We start from the raw sequence: 12,747 nt of genomic DNA, 5'->3' as shown, positions 1-12,747 counted from the left end.
GAGTTATTCACTTGGTCAGAGCAGATTACAACTTCTTTGCCCGAACCTCAGAGGCTTGAGGTCAACAGAGGACGCATGCTCAAATACTTTTTCTTGTCTTTATTTGATAGGCTATTAAAAGTATTTTACTCCAACTGAAAGAAATATAATAAACAAAAGGAGCGCAGACAAATTAGCAAACATATCACTATGTCTAAATAAATTACGCTACTCAGAATAAATCAAAGACCCTTTTGGTATTGAACAACCAATAATCTAAATGAATATACGTACAAATAATTTATTCATCTGCTATTTATAAATTGCTTAATCGTTTTTTTATTTTAACATTTACTTTTGTCTTAACATTGTTCTTGATAGCGTTTTTGGGCCCAACTGAAATTAGTCTCAATTCAAGGCGTTATTGTCATTTGCACATTAGCTACATTGTAGATATGGCAATGAAAAACTTCTCAGGTCACAGGCTCCTCCAACGGTGCTACATATATATATATATATATATATATATATAGGACATAGAACAAATAAAACAGATAAAATAGTGCAAGAAGAGTCTATATACAAGTGAATGGAATATGATATATTAGATAAATAAAGATGCAAACAGATGAATGTTTATGGATGTTCTTTAAAAAGTTCAGGTGTTTAATAGTCTTATGGCCTGTGGATGATGCTGTGGTACCGCCTACCAGACAGCATCAGACAGAACAGTTTGTTGCTGGGGAGATGGTGGCCTTTGATAATCCTGAGGGATTTCTTCCTGAGCCGCTGAGAGTAGAGGTCTTCCATGGATGGCAGCTACGTCCTGGTGATGTGCTCTGCAGTTTTCACCACCCTCTGTAGACAGTGGCGCCTCCAGAAATGTTTCATAGGGGTGGCCAAATGGGGCCACTGAAAATCTTGGGGTGGCCCACCAAAACCAATAATTTAATTGTTGTAAAAGTATAGACTAGATGAAAACAATGGCAAAGAGAATCACCTACTGATATACTTTGGTTACTTATTTTACATTTTCTGATACTATTCATCTGAAGTGAATATAATACGGATAGTTAACATTTTACTTAAAAAAACATTTAAAAGAACCTTGTTTTGTGTTATGTATACATGGTGATTTATTGTTTTGTTTTATGCTAGTTGTTCTTTCCTTTTAAAAAGACAAATACAGCTTAATTTAAATAAGTTCCTTTATTGTAGGGCACAAAATGTTCAGCATTCTCAACACATACAATACACAACAGCAACACATGTTCTTAAGTTATATTATGTTTAGGTTAAAGGTTAGAATTTTTTTTAGACCGAACAAAGCTGTTTGTGTCACACTGGGATCAAAGATGATTGACATGAGTTTATTAAATCAAGTTTTAAAACATGACTATTTTATTTCAACACGACCCAAAAACACAAGGGGTATAACATGGTAAATAGATACTGTGATTGAACACAAAAACACCATCTATTATTGACCTTTATAGCAAATTCAAAACATTATAAATGGTACAAAACACCACCTTTTAGTATTAGACAGAAAATAGGTGACGAGACATATTTCTATTTTTTTTAGATTAGGCCACTGTGGTGAGAGTAATACATAGCTTGTAGTCCATTTGTTTTGAAAATGTATATTGATACTTTATAAACAAACTGGTTACCCTTTTTTTAAATTAGCATACAGAACATTATGAAAACAAACCTGACAAATGGTCGCCTCATAACCTCAGAACACAGAAGAGGAAAAACTGCATAGATTCTCGTTTCATTTTGAAGGAGCTGCAGACCTAAAGTGTGTAGAAGACTTAAATGATTAAAAAGGTCACAATCACATTAATAAAACTGTACTTAGGTTTTAGTTTCACTTTTACAAAACAGAGTTCCACATGTACTTTCTAGCATGTATGGCCATCTCCTCACTAGCCCTATGCTGCTGCTCCCCTGCCAGCTCTGTCTATGCTTTACTCATCTTCTTCTTAAAATAAGAATTGACTTTCTCTTCATTTTCTGCAAATTGACATTACACACAGGAGTGATTAATAGTAGCCTACGCATTACACCAGCCCAGTATCAGGGCTGCCAACATTTGAGTTCAGCTTGGAGTGAGATTTGTTTTTGGTGAACCGAAAAAAGAAACGTTCATGTGTACAGTGTTACAAACTAGGGTTTCCCATTAATGTACCGGGGGGGGGGGGGGGCATTGAAGTTAAATGCATCAATCTGGTGCACTTTGAGAGCAAAAGGAATTTAAGGATACATCTCTCAACACCCATACGAAACAGAACTGGAAACAGATTTTCTTTTTCTTTGTGGATATTTTACAAATCACTCACCTTATAAACTGTATTCTTGTTTTACTGCCATATAGTATAACTGTTTTTCATTTATTCTCATAAATGGTGACCAAAACGTTTGAGACCCACTGAGATAACTAGACTAAAGTTAACTATCTAAACAGAGTCCCTTACCTCACTGAGCTGTAGTTATATCCAGTGGTGTAGTCCAGGGTATACGCAGGTATACGGCGTATACCCACTTATTTTTCAGACAGCATGGCGTATACCCACTTCTCAATCACCGCTGGTGCGCATTATTTAGTAGTGGCTCAATGTCATTTCATAGTACTGTGAAGACTCATGACACAAACCTACTCTGCCTCATATTGGCTAACTCTATGCCTTCGCTGGTTAGATTGGTCAGGTTTTCAGCGCGAGAACTGATGAAAAACCAATCAGAGGCAGAGTAGGGCGGGTCTTAATAAGGGAAAAAAACTGCATATAGACAAATGTTAATTTACTTTCAACTATTTGCCATTACAAAAATTGTATGAACTGTTAGAATGAAGCGAGCCATTCAGACTAAAATTTCCTTTTACAATAAACGTCCTTGTGGAACTACATCGGCCAGCAGCTCAGCTACAGATAGTGAGGCTAGAACACCGGAGCTGTTAGCTGATAGCCCTGTTATCATCAGCCCTGACATCAGCCCAACACCTGCGCTCCCTCCGTCCCCCTCATCCGTTGAAGAGGATGCTGACAGGGAAGGAGATGAAGACGACAATAACGGTGGGTCTCACTTCTATATTTTAAGATTTTTGTAACAAATCGTAGCTAGGTAGTCATATATACTAACATAAAAGTAGTAATAGCATTATTTTCGTTAATAGTTGGTTTCAACTTTTACATTTAGTATTTCTGATTCTAGTGGCGCTAGTTAGCTATTATAGCTTCATGGCAATGAGCACAGCACACCTTAGTGAGACAGAAAGACATTTGGAAAATACATCCATTATTTGCTGCAATCCATATTTATTACTCTGAACTTTATTGTGTCCCTTATGCTAAGTGTCTGCCCCAACTTTATTTTCCCGACATTTACATTTATCTTGTACACAAAATCCATCCCCATACACCAGAGATAGCCTGAAGGCTTTTCAAGAGCATAGCTAGGTACCACGCAATCTGAAGAACGTTAGCGCTTAGCTAACGTTAGCTAACATAATGCTAAGATCATCGTGTGTTTGGTGACGTGACACAGCTATCTGCTTAATTGTAACATTAGCTGTGGCAACTGAAGATTAGTGTTTTGGATTGTCAGCGTTTTCCTGTCAAATGGAGATAAAAAATTAGCTAGCTAGCACTAGCAGCTACATAATTTGAGGTCAAATGTAGCTAGTGCTAATTTATAGGAGACTGCACAATCTGAGGGTAGATGTTGGCTGCCAGTGGTCTCTTCTAATTAAAAGACAGCCATTTATCCCGCTGATCTACCTCTTTTAGGATTGAATAAAGTCTTATATCTGTGTTACTTTGGTGACTGTTGTTTCAGCCAACAGCTTAAAAATAGCAAGGGCATTTTGACCTTGTGCGACGCACAGCCAGATTCGGGCATAGCGACGCTACGTGGAATCCACGAATTTGGATACATTATGAAAACGGGTACTTTTATTTTGAAGGCAGGATGCGGTAGGAAGTAAAAGACGTATATGACGGTAAAAGTTTAAAAGTGCGTCTTCCTCACGAAAGGAAACGTGCTGTTGTTTACCAAGGACCTGGTTGAAAAGGGCACAAGGTTTGTCTGTGTTTAGGTCTAATTTGTGTGCAACATTGAGTCACGTCATAACGCCTTTTCTTAGAAGAGTTTTCACACTTTGTATTGACACAGCCATGGATAAAGCTACAGCTAGGCCCTGTGTAATTGACTATTTGACTATTTGGGGGCTAAAATGAAAAAATCTACTAATGCAGATTATGAAGGTGACAACTTTACACTTTTGAATAGGTTATGGTCATTGTTCCCCTTTTATAGCCTATAATTCAATCACTTTTGTTGTTCTTCCCTTAGACATCAATAATGACTGGCCTGACCTGTGGACTGTCAATCAAAAAGAGGATTTTAAATCCAAGAACCCCTGGTTGGGATCCAAAAACAAAAAACTTGGTAAGTTTAGGTATCTTGTTAGTTTAGGTAGCTTCTGAAACAGTGGACACACATTAATATTGTGTGCGTGTGTCCTTTTATGTATATGGGAAAAATAGACCATGCACACATACAGCTGTGGATACAGTAGTTACATTGTATGTTTATGCTTCACAGGATGTCTGGTTTGTAGCAGTGTGAACTCCATTGGGATCAACAAGGAGCAAGGTGTATCACTCTCAAGAGAATGGATGAACTTTGAAATTCAAGTGTCTTCTCAGGGAAGTAGAGAAACAAGTCTGTCAGTCTTGAGAAATAAGATCAGGAAACATGCTTTGTCCAAGGCACACTCTCAGGCTGTGAAGGTGGCAGAACAACAAAAAGAATCGGCCATTGAGAATGCAGTGGAGGTTATGACTGAGTCCTACAAGAAGGAAACTGATGCTGTGTTCCGAACAGCCTACCATTTGGCCAAAAAGAACAGACCCTTTTCTGACCATGAGAGCGTCATTGAGCTGCAGGAACTGAATGGTGTTAAGATGGGCTCAATACTTCATTCACGTTACAGTGCAACACAAATCATACAACATGTTGCCAGTGAGATGCAGAGCAAAATTGTGAGTAACATAATAGCATCATCCACGAAGTTAGCTGTCCTTATTGACGAGGCCTCTTCTTTAAGTCACAAACCTGTCATGACAGTTTCTGTAAAAGCGTCAATTGAAGGAGCAAGCCCTGAGTCCATATTCCTTGATCTAGTTGAATTAGACAATCAGAGAGCAGATGGCATAGAACAGGCTTTACTCACCTGTTTAATGAAGGCTGGCTTTACAGAAGAGTGGCTTCTTGTAAACTGGGTAACATTTGTGTCTGATGGAGCCAGTGTCATGCTAGGAAAGAAGTCAGGAGTAGCAACCAGGTTGACCTCGAGATTCCCAAGGCTCTTTGTGTTGCACTGTATGAACCATAGGCTGGAACTAGCTGTGTCAAATGCTGTTGATGAGGTGACGGGTGTCAACCACTTTAAAATATTTATGCAGAAGCTATATTCACTTTATAGTATGTCGAACAAAAATGAGCGTGAACTCAAAGATGCAGCAGCTGAAGTAGGCTCACAACTTCTTCGCATTGGCAGAGTTTTAGATGTACGCTGGGTGGACAGTAGCTTTCGTACTGTTCGTGCTGTGTGGACATCCCTGGGAGGTCTTGTGCAGCACTTTAAGAATGCGTCTTCCGATGAGATGAGGTCCACCAAAGAGAAACAAATGTACAGAGGTTTATTATACCGTCTTCAAAGTCCTGAATTTATCTGTGACCTTGGGCTCATGTATGACACTCTCCATGAACTAAGTGTCCTGTCACTGGAGCTTCAAACTCATTCTATAACTCTCCTCAGAGCAGAGCATCTGCTGAAACGCTCAATCAGAGTGATACAGTCTTTCAAAGAGAGTCCAGGTGAAAAATACTGTGAGGCTTTAGAGGCAAAAGAGGCTGGGGAGTATCGCTCTATAGCTCTAGTAGGAAATGCAAAGCTGAAGTCAATCAATCCAGGCCAGTTCTTACAAAGCCTTGTGAACAATCTTGAGCAACGCTTGTCTTTCGAAGATGCGGTCATCAAGGACTTCAGCATCCTTGATCAGAGTAAATGGCCATCAAACCCCAGCATTCGCCATGGTGAAGACCAGGTTAAGCGACTGTGCAAGCGATTTCACTTGTGCACAGACCAAGCACTGAATGGGATGCGAGACCTACTGGAAGAGCCCAATAGTGAGCCCAAGGACCTAAAACCACTCATGAACTGTATGAAGACATTCCCTGTCAGCACAGCAGAGTGTGAGAGGAACTTTAGCCTTATGAACAATATAAGCTCAGACAAAAGGGCTGTACTACTGATCTCAAACATATCAAACTTGATGATGATTAATATCAACGGCCCCCCTACTTCTATGTTTGATCCTCAAAAGTATATGAGGACCTGGTTGAAGAGACACCGTGCTGCCACTTCTATGCGTTCAAGGCAATGCGGTGTGAAAACTCCTGCAGAAAGCAAGTCTGTCTGGAAAATACTGTAATATGAGCACTTACTTAGAAACCCAGCACTGGGTTGAGAGAGTCACTTTGGTTTTCATGGATATGTTGTAAAATGTATATATTTTTGTTCATTGTTAACTATATATTGTTGTTTTGTAACATATCGTTTTGAATTTATTGTTGAATTATTTGAATGATGATATTCAATATTTGTGGTGATATTTATTTATATATATATATATATATATATATATATATATATATATATACACTATATTGCCAAAAGTATTGGGTCACCTGCCTTGATGTGCATATGAACTTAAGTGACATCCCATTCTTAATCCATAGGGTTTCATATGACGTCGGTCCACCCTTTGCATCTATAACAGCTTCAACTCTTATGGGAAGGCTTTCCACCAGGTTTAGGAGTGTGTTTATGGAAATATTTGACCATTCTTCCAGAAGCGGCAACTGAAGTTGGATGAAGAGACTGGCTCTCAGGCTGTGCTCCTAATTCATCCCAAGGGTGTTCTATTGGTTTGAGGTCAGGACTCTGTGCAGGCCAGTCAAGTTCATCCACACCAAACTCTGTCATCCATGTCTTTATGGACCTTGCTTTGTGCACTGGTGCACGGTCATGTTGGAACATGAAGGGGCCATTCCCAAACTGTTTTCAAAGTTGGGAGTATGGAATTATTCAAAATCTCTTGGTTAAATTACCTCACAAATGCGCTTCTGGAAGAATGGTCAAAATTCCAAGAAACACACTCCTAAACCTTGTGGAACGCTCTGCTTATTTATATAACAAATAATTCACTCATGAGAAGGAACGACAGATGTCCCGTAATGTAGTGGAGTAAAAGTAAGATATTTTACTTTGAAATGTAGTGGAGTAAAAGTAAAAAGTCCCCCAAAATGGAAATACTTAAGTAAAGTACAGATACTTCAAAAAAGTACTTAAGTACAGTAACGAATTACATTTACTTCGTTACTGTCCACCACTGTGTGTAAGTAATACTGAGTAACTATACTGGGTTAATATTTTTGGGGTGAACTAAATAGAGTATGTCACTATAAAACAGGGCGATAATCCTTTGCACTATGGGCTGCTTAAAAAAAATTGCAAAACTAAGAGTATACCCACTTCTCCAGGGACCACTACACCACTGGTTATATCAGTCTGACAGGGCAGAGCTATCCCTTTCCTTGTTTTAGAAACAGCTTCTAATAACCGTTAGCGCAGCTAGCTAACCAGATGCTAACAACAACAATGCAAATAGTGAGTTTGGGAGAAATATGTCATAAAATGGAGGATAAATTAATCATCGCTGTAGGAAATGTCCCGGTCCTTTACGACTGCTCTCTGTTCACCTACCGGGATCTAAACCGGAGGAACCAGGCATGGAGGGAGGTGGCAGAGACAGTTGGTGAAACTGGTAGGTTTGCACCTGTTTGGGGAGTTTATATCCAGTTTACTTCATTTTAACATTGAATGGACAGCTAGTAATGTAGCATAACATATAACATATATAATATATATATTAATATAATAATAATAGTAATAATAATATATATAATATAATAAGTATAAGCATAATATATAACATATAGTATAACATATAATACATGGACAGCTAGCAAGCATAGACAGTATATTTAGCCAGCATGGAATGTAGCATAAAATAGCAGCATAGACATTAATCTCATAAATGTTCATTATATAAAGTGTGACATGCAATTGACAGTGATAAAGGGATTTGGTTTTCATTAATGGAGGAATAATTTAGTAAATTCAAGAAAATAACTTTATTATTTGTTAACTTTTTATTTAATTTCATTTTATTAGAGGAAGTGTGCGAAAGGAGTTGGAAAACGCTCAGGGACAGGTTCCGCAAGGAAAAAAGTATGGAGAAGGAGGCCAAAAGAAGCGGGGCAGGGTCTGCAGGGGGATACAAGCCCTGGCGTTTCACGGCAGTGATGGGGGTTTTAACCCCATTCATCACTGACCGTGAGACGTCCAGCAATGTCCCCCGGCAAACCCTGCCTCCATCCACCCTGGTGGCAGAGGAAGAGAGCCAGCTAGACAGTCAGCCAGCCAGCCAGCCAGTCAGCCAGCCAGTCAGCCAGCCAGTCCGCCAGTCAGCCAGCCAGTCAGCCAGCAGCCAGCCAGCAGCCAGCCAGTCCGCCAGCAGCCAGCCAGCAGAGAGAGGACAGGAGGAGGAGGATGTTGAGGTCCGGGGGAAAAAGAAACGGGGAAGGGAGATGTCCTCATATGAAAGGAGTTTGCTGTCTGCCATCGCACAACCAACCCCACCAGTTGTGGAGGAGGACGAGGACTTGCTCTTTTTCAGGAGCCTCTTGCCCACCATGAGGCTGATGTCAAGGGCAAAGAGGGCAAGAGTCCGCTTCGGCATTCATAAGGTCATTTTTGAAGCGGACCAGGAGGAGGAGAATTTGTAATAAGTAATACTTTTTAGTTTTTCACACATACTGATCCACATTACATGTTTTTACACTCATCACTCATCACTCATCACACACTTCACTCACAACATTACATAATAAAACATTATTTAAAGTATGTTATGGCTATACTGTGTCTTCACTTGTTCTTGTGGTTTGTCAGTTGCAACATACCAGAAGCTTCATGTATGTCGATGTATAATGTGCTTTCTTCTGTAATTTTTTATGTGAAAACCTATTGAAATTATGAGTGGTTTATCAGTAAAAACAGGGCTGAAAGAAAAAGGTTGTCAGTCATAACATAATATAATAATATCAATTCCAGAAACATGTTTATTAGGAATGTTTGATTTTAAAATGGCTCATTTGGAATATTTGCTCTTTAAAGAAAATGGGTAGCTCTTAAAAGAGCTTTTGGTTTGGAGGAGCCATGGTGACCCTAAACCACTTTATGCTGTCATGACACTACACCCTTCTCATTCAAATAGGAGCAGAAGGTCTCCCGCAGTTGAATGGATCGGCGTGTGGCATTGTTTGAGCCCATCTTAGGTGCATCACGCAGGGTTGGAGTAGCTGGAGCTTCATCACTGGACTCTGCGACGACAGGTGTGCGTGATAGCCTTCCTATTGTCTTCCTGCGGAGGAAGTTGTGCAACACACAGGTGGCCTTCATACACGACTCTGTTACCTCCGGGATGGTGGTGATGACACGCCGGAACATTCTCCACTGTGATGAGAGGATGCCAAACGCACATTCAACGACCAACCTGGCCCGGCTGAGGCGGTAGTTAAACATCCTCCTTTCGAGCGTGAGCTGACGTCCAAGGAATGGACGCAGCAGGATGTCCAGCAGCGGAAAAGCCTCATCCCCAACGAACACATGGGCAAGAAGGCCCAGCCGCTCTGCTCCTGGGATGACGGTATCAGGTGGTAGCTGCAGACTACCATCTCGGAGGCTCTCTCCAAAAGCGGAATTCCGCAGGCTCCCAGCGTCGCTGCTCCTTCCAAAACCTCCGACATCCACTACCCTGAAGAGGTACTGGGCATCCACGACAGCCAGTAGTACCAAGGAGTGGGTGGACTTGTAGTTGAAGTAGAGGGACCCAGAATTTGCCGGAGCCTGGATCACCACGTGCTTCCCATCAATGGCACCAACGCAGTGGCGGTTCTACAGGGTGGCACGGGGTGGCAGCTGCCACCTCAGAAAAATGCCTTGCCACCCCAGCTGCCACCCCAGTTGGCAGCTTTGTTTTGAAAGAAAAGTTGTGGCTCATCGGGCATTTATGAGAGAAAATCTCTGATCCGAGTGCAAGTGAATGCAGCACAAGACGCGCCTTGTAACCCCTCCCCCGGCCCTGGCGCGAGCCTGGAAATATGATTGGCGGCGATTTCCTTTGAACGGGGGAACAGCGCAAAACGAGAAGCATTTCGGATCCAAGTAGACGGAAGGAATGAGGTATTTGCAGTCTGCAATGACAGAGAAGAGACTGTCAAGTTTGGCTGTAAGGCAAGGCAAGGCAAGTTTATTTATATAGCACTTTTCTGTACGCGACAATTCAAAGTGCCTTACAAAACAAATTAAAATACTTTTTAGGAATACATACAGTAAAAACACATATATAATGGCATTTTACAACAGGCATTACAAAGCAAATATAATAAAATAATTTAAATAAACACCACAGGTATACAATACATGTTTAAAAGGCATACTGTAGTGCGAATATGAGCAGCTCAATTAAAAGTAGCGGCAAAGAGATATGTTTTTAGTCTCGATTTAAAAATAGAAAGCGTTTCTGCGGACGTGCATGATTTGGGTAGTTTGTTCCAGATTGTCGGGGCATAATAGCTAAATGCTGCCTCTCCATGTTTTGTTTTTACTCTCGGAACCGATAGCAGACCCGTCCCAGAAGACCTGAGGCACCTTGATGGCTCGTAATTATGTAGGACTTCAACAATATACTTTGGTCCTAAACCATGTAATGATTTAAAAACTCGCAATAGTACTTTAAAATCAATTATTTGGCCGACTGGAAGCCAATGTAAAGATTTCAGATCCGGACTGATGTGATCCACTCTTTTAATATTAGTGAGGACACGTGCAGCAGCGTTCTGAATCAGCTGCAGTTTTCTGGTGGATTTTTTTGTCAGCCCTGTGAATACACTATTGCATTAGTCGAGTCTAATGAAAGCTTTAGCGCAAGTGCAATAAGGAAGACCTAACAATGAGTCACTTACACGTCACTCTATTGCTCTCTCCCCCCTCATTAAACATGTGGGCGTCACCCCTCAGCAGCCAATTGCTGCACACGTTAAATTCCTTAATTGCCTGCTCTTCCCTCCTGTCAGCTGTCATTTCAGGTGACTACATGCAATGGTAGTACTACATACTCCTTCTCGTGAGAAAACTGTAAGGCAATTAGCTCAAGATGTCCAACTCGGACAATTCGGATCACGAACCTTCTCTGGAAGTCTTCGGTCCTGGTTCGGCTCCCTTCAGCGGATTATCATCTGAGGCAGACTTCCTCATCGCCCGGCTCCTGCAGCAGGGCATTCCCGCAGCCCCAGGCCTCACTCTCTCTCAGCTCCGAGAGCTCTCGGACCAGGTCTCCGGTATAGCTGGCCAATCTGCTATCTCATGCAACAGCTGCGGAGCGCAGGGCCACATCGCTCCCATCTGCCCCTCAGTGCCTATCTCCGCGCCCAGAGCCTCCCACATGCAGTATGCTGGGAACGATAGACCAAGCCGTCAGGCGCAGACTAGACACGAAGATAGGATTTGTCCTAGTTTTAACAAAAATGTTTGCACCCCAGTTGGCAGCATTGTTTTGAAAGAAAAGCTGTGGATCATCGGGCATTTATGAGAGAAAATCTCTAATGTCCGAATGCAAGTGAATGCAGCACAAGACGCGCCTTGTAACTCCTCCCCCGGCCCTGGCGCGAGCCTGGAAATATGATTGGCGGCGATTTCCTTTGAACGGGGGGACAGCGCAAAACGAGAAGCATTTCGGATCCAAGTAGACGGAAGGAATGAGGTATTTGCTCCAGTCAGCTCCCCGGAGAGATCAGGGCGAGGACGCGGCCGCGGCCGCAGCCGCGGAGGAAAAAGGGGCAGGAAGCCGAGCCCGCCAGGATCCCGTCCGCCTCCAAAATCCACCCCTTCCCAGGCTCGCCAGGCCGGGAGTTTCTCTAACACGCCCCTCATGGAGAGTAGCGCGGCCGGCTCCCTGCAATCCCTGGCGAGCTCCATGAGAGCTATCGATGCTCGCCTCCAGGCCCTGGAAGACTCCGTCACAGGAGCTTCAACTTCCGCTGCACTCAGAGCAGCGCTCTCTGCCTCAGTCCCGCCAGGGTTGCCGGGTCAGGGTGTCCCACGCATTCCAGCAGTAGCTCCCCCCTACTCTCTGGCTTCGACCCTCCCAGCCCCCCCTTCAGGTAGGCCTTTCATTTCCCAAGCCGCCAACATCTCCTCACGGCTTAGGTCGAATATTCTTGAAGGGAAGGACGTCAATCTGCTCAGCCTTATTCTGCCCTCCCCGGAGTGCGATAAAGCCATCGCCACAGGAGGAAATATCACCGCTGTCCTTAAGGCCGCAGACCCCAGGCTTATCAGAGACATCAGCGTAGGGCAATTCATGGTCGCTTTCGGGATCTTCCGTGATGTTCTCTGCTCCGTCTACCCTGAGAGAAGAGTAGAATTAGATGCGTACATGGCCATTATTGGCGACATTAACATTAGATACGGGAAATCCGTCTTCTATCAGTACCACAAAAGCTTTTCAAGCAAAGCAGCGCTCCACCTAGCACATAGCAATATCCGCCTGGACTGGACATTGAGCTGCT

The 12,747-nt window shown here is 42.4% G+C and overlaps 1 protein-coding gene across 1 annotated transcript; it reads left to right on the top strand.

Moving 5' to 3' along the window:
* Positions 1 to 2,487: 2,487 nt before the first annotated feature.
* LOC307036650 (E3 SUMO-protein ligase KIAA1586-like) lies at positions 2,488 to 6,482 on the top strand (the record flags this gene model as incomplete). Its single annotated transcript, XM_079677155.1, has 3 exons — positions 2,488 to 3,056; positions 4,336 to 4,431; positions 4,588 to 6,482. Exons 1-3 carry the CDS (start codon positions 2,831 to 2,833, stop codon positions 6,480 to 6,482), a joined length of 2,217 nt encoding a protein of 738 aa, XP_079533281.1. The 5' UTR covers positions 2,488 to 2,830.
* Positions 6,483 to 12,747: the final 6,265 nt, after the last annotated feature.

This window comes from Notothenia rossii, assembly GCF_949606895.1.
Source record: "Notothenia rossii genome assembly, chromosome: 4".
NCBI lineage: Eukaryota > Metazoa > Chordata > Actinopteri > Perciformes > Nototheniidae > Notothenia > Notothenia rossii.
The sequence above is the reverse complement of the archived record's forward strand: the minus strand, read 5'-3'. Positions and strand labels throughout refer to the sequence as shown.